At 40.1% G+C, this 13887-nt stretch overlaps 1 protein-coding gene across 1 annotated transcript in view; it reads right to left on the reverse strand.

Moving 5' to 3' along the window:
• The window catches only part of UBXN7 (UBX domain protein 7), a 91805-nt gene that overhangs the window by 16296 nt on the left and 61622 nt on the right, over positions 1-13887 (reverse strand). Inside the window, exons 6-8 of the mRNA XM_066241848.1 lie at positions 8968-9114; positions 7415-7505; positions 6735-6862 (exon numbers count right to left, since the gene is read on the reverse strand). Of these exons, the coding sequence (XP_066097945.1) occupies positions 6735-6862; positions 7415-7505; positions 8968-9114 (366 nt within the window). The remainder of the gene's footprint in view (positions 1-6734; positions 6863-7414; positions 7506-8967; positions 9115-13887) is intronic.

The raw sequence follows: 13887 nt of genomic DNA on the forward strand, positions 1-13887 counted from the left end.
CCCTGCTTCTCACTTTGGAAAAATACAGATGGAAGGAAGGAAGGAAGGAAGGAAGGAAGGAAGGAAGGAAGGAAGGAAGGAAGGAGGGAGGGAGGGAGGGAGGGAGGGAGGGAGGGAGGGAGGGAGGGAGGGAGGGAAGGAAGGAAGGAAGGAAGGAAGGAAGGAAGGAAGGAAGGAAGGAAGGAAAGAAAGAAAGGAGGAGAGAAAGAAAGAAAGAAAGAAGGAAAGAAAGAGAGAGAGAGAGAGAGAAAGAAAGAAAGAAAAAGAAAGAAAGAAAGAAAGAAAGAAAGAAAGAAAGAAAGAAAGAGAAAGAAAGAAAGAAAGAAAGAAGAAAGCAAGTACACATGCCCATGTGACCTGCAATGGCTTAGGTGGACTGCAGGTTTACAACAATGACATTGCGTAGGATATAGCTTGATTTGATAAAGGTCAACACCATGACCAATACTGCTGGCCTCCTAGCCAATATCTATTCTCTTGAATCCTTACTTATGGAATCCTAATAATGTCTATAAAAGAAAATATGTCAAGCTCAAAAATTCCATTTACCAGTTTCCCTCATAGCTAGAAACTACTTGAGTATGGAGCTAAAGCAATAGTTACAGAGAAAGTATAGAACTAAATACCTATATAGAAAAAAATGGTCTCAATTCCTAAATTTCCATATTCAATTTTATCTGTTTATTTCTTTGAGAGAGTGGCAAGGAGAGAGAGACAGGAACATGGAGCTGCTTCTGTATATGCCCTGACCAGGGAATCAAACCCCATAACACACTTTTAAAACTACCCACAGAGAGGCCCTGACCAGTTGGCTCAGTGGCAGAGCATTGGCCCAGCATGGGATGTCCTGGGTTCAATTCCTGGTCAGGGTACACAGGAGAAGGCCCATCTGCTGTTCCACACCACCCCCTCTTGCATCTCTCTCTCTCTCTCTCTCTTTCACTCTCTTCCCCTCCTGTAGCCACAGCTCAATTGGAGTGAGTTGGCCCCGGGTGCTGAGGATGGCACCATGGCCTCTGCCTCAGGCGCTAAGAAAAGCTCAGTTGCTGAGCAATGAAGCAATGCCCCAATGGGCAGAGCATCGCCCCCTAGTGGGCTTGCTGGGTGGATCCCAGTTGGGGTGCATGTGGGAGTCTGTCTCTCTGCCTCCTCTCTTCTTACTAAATAAAAAAAAAGTACCCAAAGAGATAAGAAAATAAAATTAAACCCACCTACATGGAAGGAAAAAGAGAAAAGACATATATCAGTCAATTACCTAGAAAACAAGAAATATCAATGAAACTAAAAGCCTTTAAATTAATAAAACTGGTAAGCCTCTAGCCAGATTGTCAGGAAAAGAGAAGCCACACATTACTATAACAATATTAAGAGAAAGGACATCACTACAGATGCTATAGTCACTAAAGGAATCACAAGGCAATATAATGAACAAATTTAAGTCAATACATTTGACCCCTTAGGTTAAATGAAAAAATCCTTAGAAAGACACAATCTACTAAAGTTCATTAAAAAAGAAATAAATACCTGAGTAGTCCTATATGTATTAACGAAATTGAACTTGCAATTTATAATTTTCTACAAAGAAACCCAGGTAGCTTCACTGGTGAATGCTACCAAATATTATGGATGAAATATTATCAATTCTACATAAACTTTTCCAGAAAACATAACAGGAATAAACACTTCCCAATTCATTGTGAGGCCAGCATTAACTGATACCAAAACCAGACAAAGATATTACAAGGAATACAAAACACACACATACACAAACTACAAACAATATTTCTCATGAATACAGACAAAAAGAAATGCCCCTGACCAGTGGCAGCACAGTGGACAGAGTGTCACCTTGGGACATTGAGGATCCAGGTTCAAACCTCAGGTCACCAGCCTAAGCACAGGCTTACCAGCTTAAGCATGGCATCACTGACTTGACTGTGGGATCATTAAAATGATTCCAAGGTTGCTGTCTTGAGAAATGGACACTGGCTTAGCTGGAGCCCCCGGGTCAAGGCACATATGAGAAAGCAATCAATGAACAACTAAGGTGACACAACTACGAGTTGATGCTTCTCGTCTCTCCTTCTCACTAAGAAGAAAAAAAGGCTTTATAACCAAGAATAGATGTTAGCACAGTGATGAAAGGTTGATTTAACATTAAAAAATCAACCAATGGACCTGTGGTGGCGCAGTGGATAAAGCGTCGACCTGGTAATGCTGAGGTTGCCGGTTCGAAACCCTGGGCTTGCCTGGTCAAGGCACATATGGGAGTTGATGCTTCCAGCTCCTCCCCCCTTCTCTCTCTCTGTCTCTCTCTCCTCTCTCTTCCTCTCTGTCTCTCTCCTCTCTAAAAATGAATAAATAAATAAATAAATAATAAAAAAAAATCAACCAATGGAATTCTCTATATGATCATCTCAACGGATGTGAAAAATCATAGTACAAAATTCCCTTATTAAAAAAAATCAGCAAACTAGGAACAGAAGGAAATTTCATCATATTTAATGGTGAAAGACAATACTTTCACCCCAATACCAGAAACAAGGATGTCTGATTTCTCATTATGTCTATTTAACTGTGTACTGGAGGGTCTAAGAAAATTAAATAAATAAAAGGCAAGAGAGTGGAAAGAAAGACATAAAATAAGTCTATTTGCAAACAGCATGACTGTCTCTATAGAAAATTCAAAGATATCTACAAAAAAGTTACTAGAACGAATAAGTCAGTTTAGCAAGGCTGCAGGCTACAAGGTTAATATATAAAAACTATAAAACATTGCTGAGAAAAATCCAAGGCTTAAATGAGATACACTGAATGCCATGTTCACTGATCTGCAGAATCAATACTGTTAGGATTTCAATTGTCAATTCTCTCCAAAATGATCCATAAAGTGAATCCAATTCCCATCAAAGTGCTAGTAGCTTTCTTTGTAGAAAATAACAAGTTGACTCTAAAACTTACATGCGAAAGACCTGAAAAAAACAAAATCACTACAAAGTTGGAGGACTTAACCATAAGAATTCAAGATATAAAGCTACAGTAATCACTAAGGGGGTGAAATGCTGGTGTAAAGAAAGATGCATTAATCACTGGAAAGAAGGAAAGAATAGTGCATAAACCCGCACATGTATGACCAATTTTTGATAAAGGTACATAGGCAATTCAATGGGGAAAGGATAACATTCCATAAATGATGCTGAAACAAGTAGCCATACATAAACAAACAAAAAACCCCACTATACCCTACCCTATTAACATCATATACAAAAATTAATTCAAAGAGGATCACTGACTTAATAGCTAAAACTATATAAAAAATTATTAGATAAGAAAAAAAGCACAAAATATAAAAAGTGATATATTGAATTTCATTTAAAATTTGCATTTCAAAAGGCACTATTATGAAATAAATAAGCAAGCAACAGACTAGGAGAAAATATCTATAAATTACACATCCAAGGAAGAATTTGTATTTAGAATACAAAAAGAAACTTTACAACTCAGCAAGTTATATAATCCAATAACAAAGAGCCAGAAATCTGACTCGACACTTCACCAAAAGAGATAGCTAAAAAGTACATGAAAGGATACTCTTACAAAATTTGTCAAATTAGGCCTTGGCTGGTTGGTTCAGTGGTAGAGCATCAGCCAGGCATGTGGAAGTCCTGGGTTCAATTCCCGCCAGGGCAAACAGGAGAAGCGCCTATCTGCTTCTCTACCCCTCCCCCTCTCCTTCCTCTCTGTCTCTCTCTTCCCCTCCCGCAGCCAAGGCTCCACTGGAACAAAATTGGCCCAGGTGCTGAGGATGGTTCTATGGCCTCCGCTTCAGGCACTAAAATGGCTCCAGTTGCAATAGAGCAACGCCCTGATGGGCAGAGCATTACCCTCTACTGGCATGCCAGGTGGATCCGGGTCGGGAGTATGTGGAAGTCTGTCTCTCTGCCTTCCCGTTTCTCACTTCAGAAAAATATACAAAAAATAATAATAGTAATAATAACTGTCAAAAATTTTAATGTGTTGTTTATTGCACAGTACTTATAGCTATAAAAAATTTAAACATAATAAACTTAAGGCTAATTTATCATACACACAAAAATCAAACAGATCTGCCCATATAACATGCAATGGCTTGGACTGACTGAAGATAATAACATATTGTACCATGTAAGTTGATTTTTTTTTTTTTTTTGTATTTTTCGGAAGCTGGAAACGGGGAGAGACAGTCAGACAGACTCCTGCATGTGCCCCACCGGGATCCACCCAGCACGCCCACCAGGGGGCGATGCTCTGCCCCTCTGGGGCGTCGCTCTTTTGCGACCAGAGCCACTCTAGCGCCTGGGGCAGAGGCCAAGGAGCCATCCCCAGCGCCCGGGCCATCTTTGCTCCAATGGAGCCCTGGCTGCGGGAGGGGAATAGAGAGACAGAGAGGAAGGAGGAGGGGGTGGAGAAGCAAATGGGCGCTTCTCCTATGTGCCCTGACCGGGAATCGAACCCAGGTCTCCCGCACGCCAGGCCGATGCTCTACCACTGAGCCAACCGGCCAGGGCCTGTAAGTTGATTTTAAATAATGACATTATGATGGACACTGCTAGTTTCCCATCTCTCATCCAATTTGCTTTCTTATTAACAGAACCTCAACTGCATTTGTGCAAGAAAACGTGTCCATCTAGTCTGACCTGTGGTGGTACAGTGAATAGAGTGTCAACCTGGAATACTGGTCACCAGTTTGAAACCCCAGGCTTGCCCAGTCAAGGCACATACAAGAAACAACTACTATGAGTTAATACTTCCCACTCCTCCCCCTTTTCTCCTTATCTCCTCTAAAATCAAGAAATCAAATAAGTTTTTTTTCCTCCTTTTCCAGAGAGGAGAGGAAATAAGAGACAGATTCCCACATGCACTCTGCCAGATTCCACCCGGCAACCCCTGTCTGGGGACGATGTTTTGCTCGTCTGGAGCCATGCTCACAACCAAGTTATTTCTAATGCCTGAAATGGAGGCTCCACGGAGCAATCCTCAGTGCCCAAGGTCAATGCACTTGAAGCAATGGAGTCATGGCTGCAGGAGGGGGAAGAGAGATAAGAGGGAGGGGTGGAGAAGCTGATGGTCGCTTCTCCTGTGTGCCTTGACCGGGAATCAAACCTGGGACATCCATATTCCTGGCCAACACTCTACCACTAAGCCATCCAGCCAGGGCATAAAATCTTAAAAAAAAAAAAAAAAAAAAAGTGTCCATCTAAAATAAGCAGAACTCTTATATATGGCTATCGTTTTACCTTTGTAATAGAGGCATTACTCCATTCCTTCTTTCCATGCTTACATATGATACCTAGGAGCATAGCATCTAACTATGACCATAAGGACAAAAACAAAAACTAAGGATGGAGGGGGGAAATAAAGAGGAGTGATCTGGTTCCTTGATGGCATACACAAAGTCAAGTCCTACACTGCTTGTTTCTGGACTTCTTGTTGAGAAAAGCAGATGTCTTCCTTGTTTGAACTATTATTTGTTAATGTTTCTTTTGTACACAGCTGATGAAAATTTGCAGTAATCAGAATTTAGCATAAGAAGTGGAGTCTGAGGTACTAGTCAGCTAAATCATCCCTATGTATTTGGCCAATTATTACGGTCTCACTCTTCCACCAAGTGTTTTAATTTTTATGACACCTGGTGAGGTTGTAAACTCAATTTACGTTGAAATTCAGTAACTCACAAACTCAGGCTCTGGTTTTTGACAATATCAGTCTTATGACTGCAAAAGATAAAAAAAACTCTTAAGGCAATTATAGAAACTCTGGGTTTTTGTAATGCCCTAAAAAACAATTCTACCTAAGTAAAACTTCTCTTATCAATGAAAAAGCAAACAAACAGTAAACTGTCTACAGATAGAAGTGAAACACTGTTTTAGTTCTACACTGTTGTATCCATTCAAACAAAACTGCTCTGAGTAATGGGGGTTCCGGGACAGAAAATTCTGTACCATCCCTTGGCAAGCACCCCTAGCCTTTCCTTAGATAGGCACTTTATTTTAGGTGATTACTTCAGTATCTGTTTCATCAGTGCATGATATGGACTATTAGTCTTCTAAAACTAATTTTATCTTCATTGCCAATCAAACCCTAACAGCTCTTCCAACCAAGGTGAAATTCTGATATTTTTGTAGGTCTTTTCCTTGTAATTAATCTTGATACCAATTATCAAACAGGTATGCCAAATAATAGCGTACTATAGAAATTAATTACAGAAATAATCTCTGGGTGGGCCAGACAGCCAGGCCTTAAAGCTATATATTCAATAATTAGTCATAATGACCAACTATTCCATGAGAGTTGTTTTTACAAAAATATCATTTTTACTACTGCTTAGACCTGGGTACCCTGGCAATGCTGCCTTTGAAATAAGTGAGTCCTCCCTCTATTGGTAGGCAGACAAATCAGTTCTCTTCAATGCTACATAGTCACATTAATTCTAAACCCACGTCTTAGGTCACATGTCTATACTCTAGCTGCAAGGCAGACTGAGAATATGAATTTTACGATTTCACTAAGAAGACAGAACCTTCATGTGCTCCATTATCAAAATATAAGGACAGCCAAGATGCTGTACAGCCACAAACTATAACTGCCCAATACTTACATTATTATCTTTCCTATCTTAACCTCAAACATTTTACACAAGACATCTATATACAATTACACTTAATCATCCATCATCACTTCTTAGTCAAACTTACTGAACGGGCACATTTTTTGGGGGGACTGCTAGAAAGTCCATCCAGTTGCCCATGTTCACCCAGAAATCCTGTCACTTGGTCCAAGAAAGAAGATACGTCTAGTTGGTGCCATTCTACTAGCTTCTGACCTAAAAATTAAGAACCAGAATAGATAAATATAATGAAATCAACAAGCCTCTCAACATTCTCATTAAGTATTTATTTCATCACCTGCATAATTAAAATTTTGGGAACACATAATCCCACCCCTTACCAATTTAAGTTACATAGCATTTTCATAATCTAAAGAATACATTAATTATAGCCAACCTAAGATTCCCAGCCATCAGGCAAGTTATTTATCTGTGAATATCACTTATTGGCACTTAGGAAAAAATGATTCAAATAAAGGAAAATCTTGATAAACTCAATTCATTATTAATAAAACCAGTTCTATCCTCTGCTTCTCTGGTGGGATTACAACCAGTACCTGAACAAACTTAATATTTTAATAATACATAACCTAAGGGGGTCCCTAGTAATATGACAAGAAAATAGTTATTTTTTTGAAAGAACAGAACTGAACAAACAAGTATGACAAATAATTCTGAAACTGGATCGAGTCAAATATTAAAGATCAATTATTCAAGTAACTGAAAAATAAGTATAGGTCAAATGCTGTAAGCTGATATAAATCTTACCTGTCCGTGGATCCAAGATGGAAACATAGGGGAAATCCCCTAGCTTATAAAACTGTATGTATCTCTGACCTTCCTCACTGTCATGATAAACCTGTTAAATCATCGATATATAAAAAAGTCAGCTTCTAAAAAAAGTATCCTTGTTATATACCAACAACAATTAATTCTCCAAGTATGTTAGTAATCTCATTCCTACATTTAAGAGAAAATGAAGGTTATCTGGTGTCCTGCCCTCAGTTCCTCTGGAAACTTTTATATCAATCCATTTTCCCCTTCCTTCCTGGTTAAAAAGAAACATGGCTCCTTCTGATCAAGTTATTGCTTTTTTTGTTCAAGTTATCTGTCCACCTATGTAATTTCTGACTCTTAGCACATACTTCCTTTTTTTTTTTTTGAGAGACAGAGAGTCAGAGAGAAGGATAGACAGGGACAGACAGACAGCAATGGAGAGAGATGAGAAGCATCAATCATCAGTTTTTCGTTGCGACACCTCAGTTGTTCATTGATTGTTTTCTCATATGTGCCTTGACCACGGGCCTTCAGCAGACTGAGTAACCCCTTGCTCAAACCAGCGACCTTGGGTCCAAGCTGGTGAGCTTTTTGCTCAAATCAGATGAGCCCATGCTCAAGCTGGTGACCTCAAGATCTCGAACCTGGGTCTTCCACAACTGCGCCACCGCCTGGTCAGGCAGCACATACTTCTTAATAAATCACACCATATTAAGATGATAAGCTCAAGTGGCTAGCATAGTCCTGGAAAAAGAGATGCTCAGTCAATAGTTGCAGAATAAAAGGTTACCATTCTGAAAAAATAATATTAAATTTAGGGGGTCTGTAAAACATGGATTAATAAATTAATAACATTAATAGCCTTATAGTGGAAAAAAAATTAAGTTCATTCAGACATCTTTATTTTCTATACTTTTTCATAAAATAAATTTGAGCAGATCATATAATCTTAGCTTGATAATTTATATAAAAAAAATAGAGCCTGACCAGGTGGTGGCTCAGTGGATAGAGCATCGATCTGGGATGCTAAGGACCCAGGTTCAAAACCCCGAGGTCCCCAGCTTGAGCGTGGGACCATAGACAAGACCCTATGGTTGCTGGATTGAGCCCAAGGTCACTGGCTTGAGCAAGGGGTCACTGGCTTGCCTGGAGCCCTCTGGTCAAAGCACATATGAGAACGCAGTCAATGAATAACTATGGTGATGCTTCTAATCTGTCTGTCCCTATCTGTCTCTCTCTCACACGCTAAAAATAAAAAAAGTATAGTTGAATACTCTATCAAGATATTTAACCTCTTCTGAGATACGAATATTATATAGTTATTTAACTCGGTTCTTTTTTTTTTCCCCCTTCCCTTGGGGATTCTTCAATGTTGCCCTAATTTCCCTTAATATATCAACCAGCCATTATAAATGGTTTTACTTTTTCATATGTCATAATTTAACTCAGTTATTATTTTTTCCAGGTTATGAATAAATTCCTCCTTCTCAACATCCCATACTACAATAGTAAAATACCACTAAAATTTGATTAATTTTCCTCACCTGCCAGAAAATAAAATGTTCCCGGATAATATTCTTCACAGCTTCATTGCTCCACACATCACGGTTGAGGCACTGGCATGCAAAGTCTTGTACATTTTGAATGTTTATCATCAACCACTTATTCTGCATCTGGCCACACTCTTTGGCCTGGAAGAGTAAAATTACACAACACGTATTAGAAATAACTTCTACTTGGTAACTGATAAGTTCCACAGTTCAGAAACTGTCATCTTTTCATTAAAACACAACTAAGTTTATTTCCCTCAAATGGTATCTAGAGTTTCTAATATCTATACATTATTTCACTAATCTGCATAGGTATATATAATTACACTGTCCATTATCAAGCATTTTTTAAATTTAAATAAACTATTATTGTTATAATGGCTAGGTTTTTATTGTACATTTAAACATCTGAAAAATATTACATAAACTTAAGGTCAACAAGCCCCATAATTCTACCACATTGTCTCTTTTAATCCCTACTCACAAAAACACCATCTTCTTTTCAACAGATGTAACCAGTGTGTGTTTATTACTTTATGTTGTTTTATTTTCTTCAATATCATATCTATTCACATTTCCAAATATTATATTCATCTTAATTCTTAGCCATGTACTAATTTATAGACTCACCCTAAACATTTCTATAAAACTATAAAACCTGATGGAGGGTTTTTCTCTTAGGGTTGTTTTCCTAGGAATGGATTTAAATAACTGAGATTATAGGATCAAAGAATGTTTCAGAATGATCTTTAAAAGTCTCCTCAATTTATAGCACAAATATTAATCATGGTAGTGTAGTTAAAAAAATATTTTTTATTTGATTTGAGAGAGAGAGAAACAGAGGAGAGAGAGGGAAGGGGGGATGGAGAGAGAGGGAGGGAGAGAGAAACCGATTTGTTGTTTCACCCATCCATGCATTCACTGGTTGATTCTTGTCTGTACCCCGAATGGAGATCAAACCCATAACCTTGGCATGTCAGGACAACATCTATACTTTTCACCTAACAGTTCCTTGTTACCATAAAAACCTAAAATGTTGCCAAATACAAAAAGATTGGCAAAAAAGCAAATGAGCAAATGCTTCCTTAAACCTCTGCACAGGAACAATTAAAAGAAATACATAGTTTGTGTAGTTTTGTCTTGGAACAATATTCTTTTTCATATCAATCTGACATTTAATAACAGTTGAAGAACATACATGAGTAAGTCTATCTTCTGCTTTAAGAAGGTTTACACAGTCTTATTTTTTGGTATGCATACCCCAGAGAAAATCGTTTTCTAATATTCTCTGTTGATTCCACAGGTGAAAACCCAAGTTCAAAAAGGAAACATCCGCCTGACCAGGCGGTGGCGCAGTGGATAGAGTGTCGGACTGGGATGTAGACAACCCAGGTTTGAGACCCCGAGGTTGCAGGCTCCTCTGGTTTGAGCAAAAGCTCACCAACTTGAACCCAAAGTCGCTGGCTCCAGCAAGGGGTTACTCGGTCTGCTGAAGGCCCGCGGTCAAGGCACATATGAGAAAGCAATCAATGAACAACTAAGGTGTTGCAACGCGCAATGAAAAACTAATGATTGATGCTTCTCATCTCTCTCCGTTCCTGACTGTCTATCCCTGTCTATCCCTCTCTCTGACTCACTCTCTGTCTCTGTAAAAAAAAAAAAAAAAAAAGGGAAGTATCCCCGTATTGAGCCACAAAGCTGTATTTAACTAGTCAGAAGCTTATTATTTTTTATTTTTTAGAGAGAGAAAGAGAAAGAGAAAGAGAGAGGGAGAGAGATGAGAAGCATCAATTCTTTGTTGCGGTTCCTTAGTTGTCTATTGATTGCTTTCTCATATTTTGTTATTGAATTGATTTTTTTTTAATTTTTTTATTTATTCATTTTAGAGAGGAGAGGGAGAGACAGAGAGAGAGACAGAAAGGGGAGGAGCTGGAAGCATCAACTCCCATATGTGCCTTGACCAGGCAAGACCAGGGTTTCGAACCGGCGACCTAAGCATTTCCAGGTCGACACTTTATCCACTGTGCCACCACAGGTCAGGCTGAATTGATTTTTTTTTTCTTTTTAAGAGAGAGAGACAGGAAGGGAGAGAGGGAGGAGAGAGATGAGAAGCATCAACTTGTAGTTGCTTCACTTTATTTATTTATTTATTTATATTTATTTATTTTTAAATAAATAAATTTTTATTAATTTTAATGGGGTGACATCAATAAATCAGGGTACATATATTCAAAGAAAACATGTCCAGGTTATCTTGTCATTCAATTATGTAGCATACCCATCACCCAAAGTCAGATTGTCCTCCGTCATCTTCTATCTAGTTTTCTTTGTGCCCCTCCCCCTCATTCCCTCCCCCTGCCCGCCCCCGTAACCACCACACTTTTGTCCATGTCTCTTAGTCTCGTTTTTATGTCCCACCAATGTATGAAATCCTGCAGTTCTTGTTTTTTTTCTGATTTACTTATTTCACTCCGTATAATGTTATCAAGATCCCACCATTTTGTTGTAAGAGATCTGATGTCATCATTTCTTTTTATTTATTTATTGTTTCTATATGTGCCTTTACCCAGGAGCTCAAGCCAGCAACTCAGATCACGTTATGATCCCCCACACAAGCCAGCAACCTCAGGGTTTCCACCTTGGAACCTCAGCATTCCAGGAAGACGCTCTACCCCCTGCACCACCACCGATCAGGCAAATTCTTTCTCTGTATTTTTAGCTAAAATATTTTTACTTTTATAGCATTTATGTCAGAACTTTTGAAATTATCAAAGTATTCTTAGTAATTAGGACTAGGTGCATGTGCAATTAAATGGCAACAAATATGCATTTTTTTTTTGACAGAGAGAGCGAGCGAGAGAGGGATAGATAGGGACAGACAGACAGAAAGGGAGAGAGATGAGAAGCATCAATTTGTTGCAGCTCCTTAGTTGTTCAGTGATTGGTTCTCATTTGTGCCTTGACCGGAGCAGGTGGGGGGCTCCAGCAGAGCGAGTGACCAACCCCCTGCTCAAGCCAGTGACCTTGGGCTTCAAACCAGCGACCTTTGGGCTCAAGCCAGTGACCATGAGGTCATGTCTATGATCCCATGCTCAAGCCAGTGACCCCTCGCTCAAGCTGGTGAGCCAGAGCTCAAGTCAGAGGAGCCCGTGCTCAAGCTGGTGATCTTGGGGTTTTGAACCCGGGTCCTCTGCGTCCCAGTCCAATGCTTTACCCACTGCACTACTGCCTCATCAGGCTATATATGCATTTCTTATGAAAATAAGGATTATGGAAATTTTTCTGATTCTTTCTGTACTGTAAACTCCAGACTATTCATTTAATCACTTAATAAAGATTTAATGAGGGACAATAATGTGCCAAAATGTCTTCTAGGCACTGACTACAACAAAAAATAAAACAAAGTTCCTCTGTACATGGAACTTACAGGCTAAATGTTCCCCTTCCCAAGTCAGGTCATTCATCCTAGGTGACTCACTCGGCTCCAGCTGCCCTGATTTCCTTGGCTGTTCCAGAAATACATCCTAGTTCCTCCCAACATCAGTACCTTACTATCTACTCTTTCCCTGAACGTTCCTATGGTTCACATCCCTTCACTTCAGGTTTCTCCTCAAATCTCATCTTTAAGAATCTTCTCTGGGCCCTGGCCGGTTGGCTCAGCGGTAGAGCGTGCGGGGGACCCGAGTTCGATTTCCGGCCAGGGCACAAAGGAGAAGCGCCCATTTGCTTCTCCACCCCCACCCCCTCCTTCCTCTCTGTCTCTCTCTTCCCCTCCCGCAGCCAAGGCTCCATTGGAGCAAAGATGGCCCGGGCGCTGGGGATGGCTCCTTGGCCTCTGCCCCAGGCGCTAGAGTGGCTCTGGTCACGGCAGAGCGAGGTCCCGGAGGGGCAGAGCATCGCCCCCTGGTAGGCAGAGCGTAGCCCCTGGTGGGCGTGCCGGGTGGATCCCGGTTGGGCGCATGTGGGAGTCTGTCTGACTGTCTCTCCCCGTTTCCAGCTTCAGAAAAATACAAAAAAAAAAAAATCTTCCCTGATCTTTGTATCTAAAATAGTCCTCTCTCTTCAAAATTGCAAACATAAGTGACCTATGAAATCAGCTATTCTCAGTGCCCAGAGGAGACAATCCAATCAACTGAGCCACTGGCTGCAAGGGAGAAGAAAGAGAGGAGGAAAAGAGAGAGAGGAGGGGAAGAGAGAGAGGAGGGGAAGAGAAAGAGGAGGGGAAGAGAGAGAGGAGGGGAAGAGGAAGAGTAGCAGATGGTCGCTTCTCATGTCTGCCCTGACCAGAGATCAAACCTGGGGCGTCTGAATGCCTGGCTGACACTCTATCCACTGAGCAACTGGCCAGGGCCTGTTTCTCCCCCTTGATTATAAACTCTTTGATGGCAAGGACTTTGTATAATTTGTTTATCACTATCTACCTGTGGCAGAAACTGCTTATAAGAACCAAATACCCATTTTCCTCTTTTCCCTCTTAGTAACAGAACTTCCAATTTTTAGCTTAGCACTTGGATTTCTTAGTGTCCCTTGCAGCTAGGGGTAGCCATATTGCCAAGTTTTGGTCAATGAGATGTGAACAGAAGTGATGTACATAACTTCTGGGTTATGCCTTTGAAGAGAAAAGGTGTACCCCTATTAGCCCCCTCTCTCCTTCATGCTGGCTGGAAAGCAAACACGGTGGTAAGCAACCTGAATCATGTGAACAAAGGCAAGCAAGACCTAGAAAATAGAAGAAGACAAAAAAACTGCACTGCTAGTAACTTCATAGAGCAGTACCATCCTAAGATCTTGAACTTCTATCTTGTTTAAGATACTATTTGTTTTCTTCCTGGTCTCTCTCACATGTAGTAAAATCTTTATCCTAACAAATATAATCCCTGTAATTTAGAGTAACGCCTTGCAAAAGGAGGCCTA

The sequence above is a fragment of the Saccopteryx bilineata genome, chromosome 8 (genome assembly GCF_036850765.1).
Source record: "Saccopteryx bilineata isolate mSacBil1 chromosome 8, mSacBil1_pri_phased_curated, whole genome shotgun sequence".
Taxonomy (NCBI): Eukaryota; Metazoa; Chordata; class Mammalia; order Chiroptera; family Emballonuridae; genus Saccopteryx; species Saccopteryx bilineata.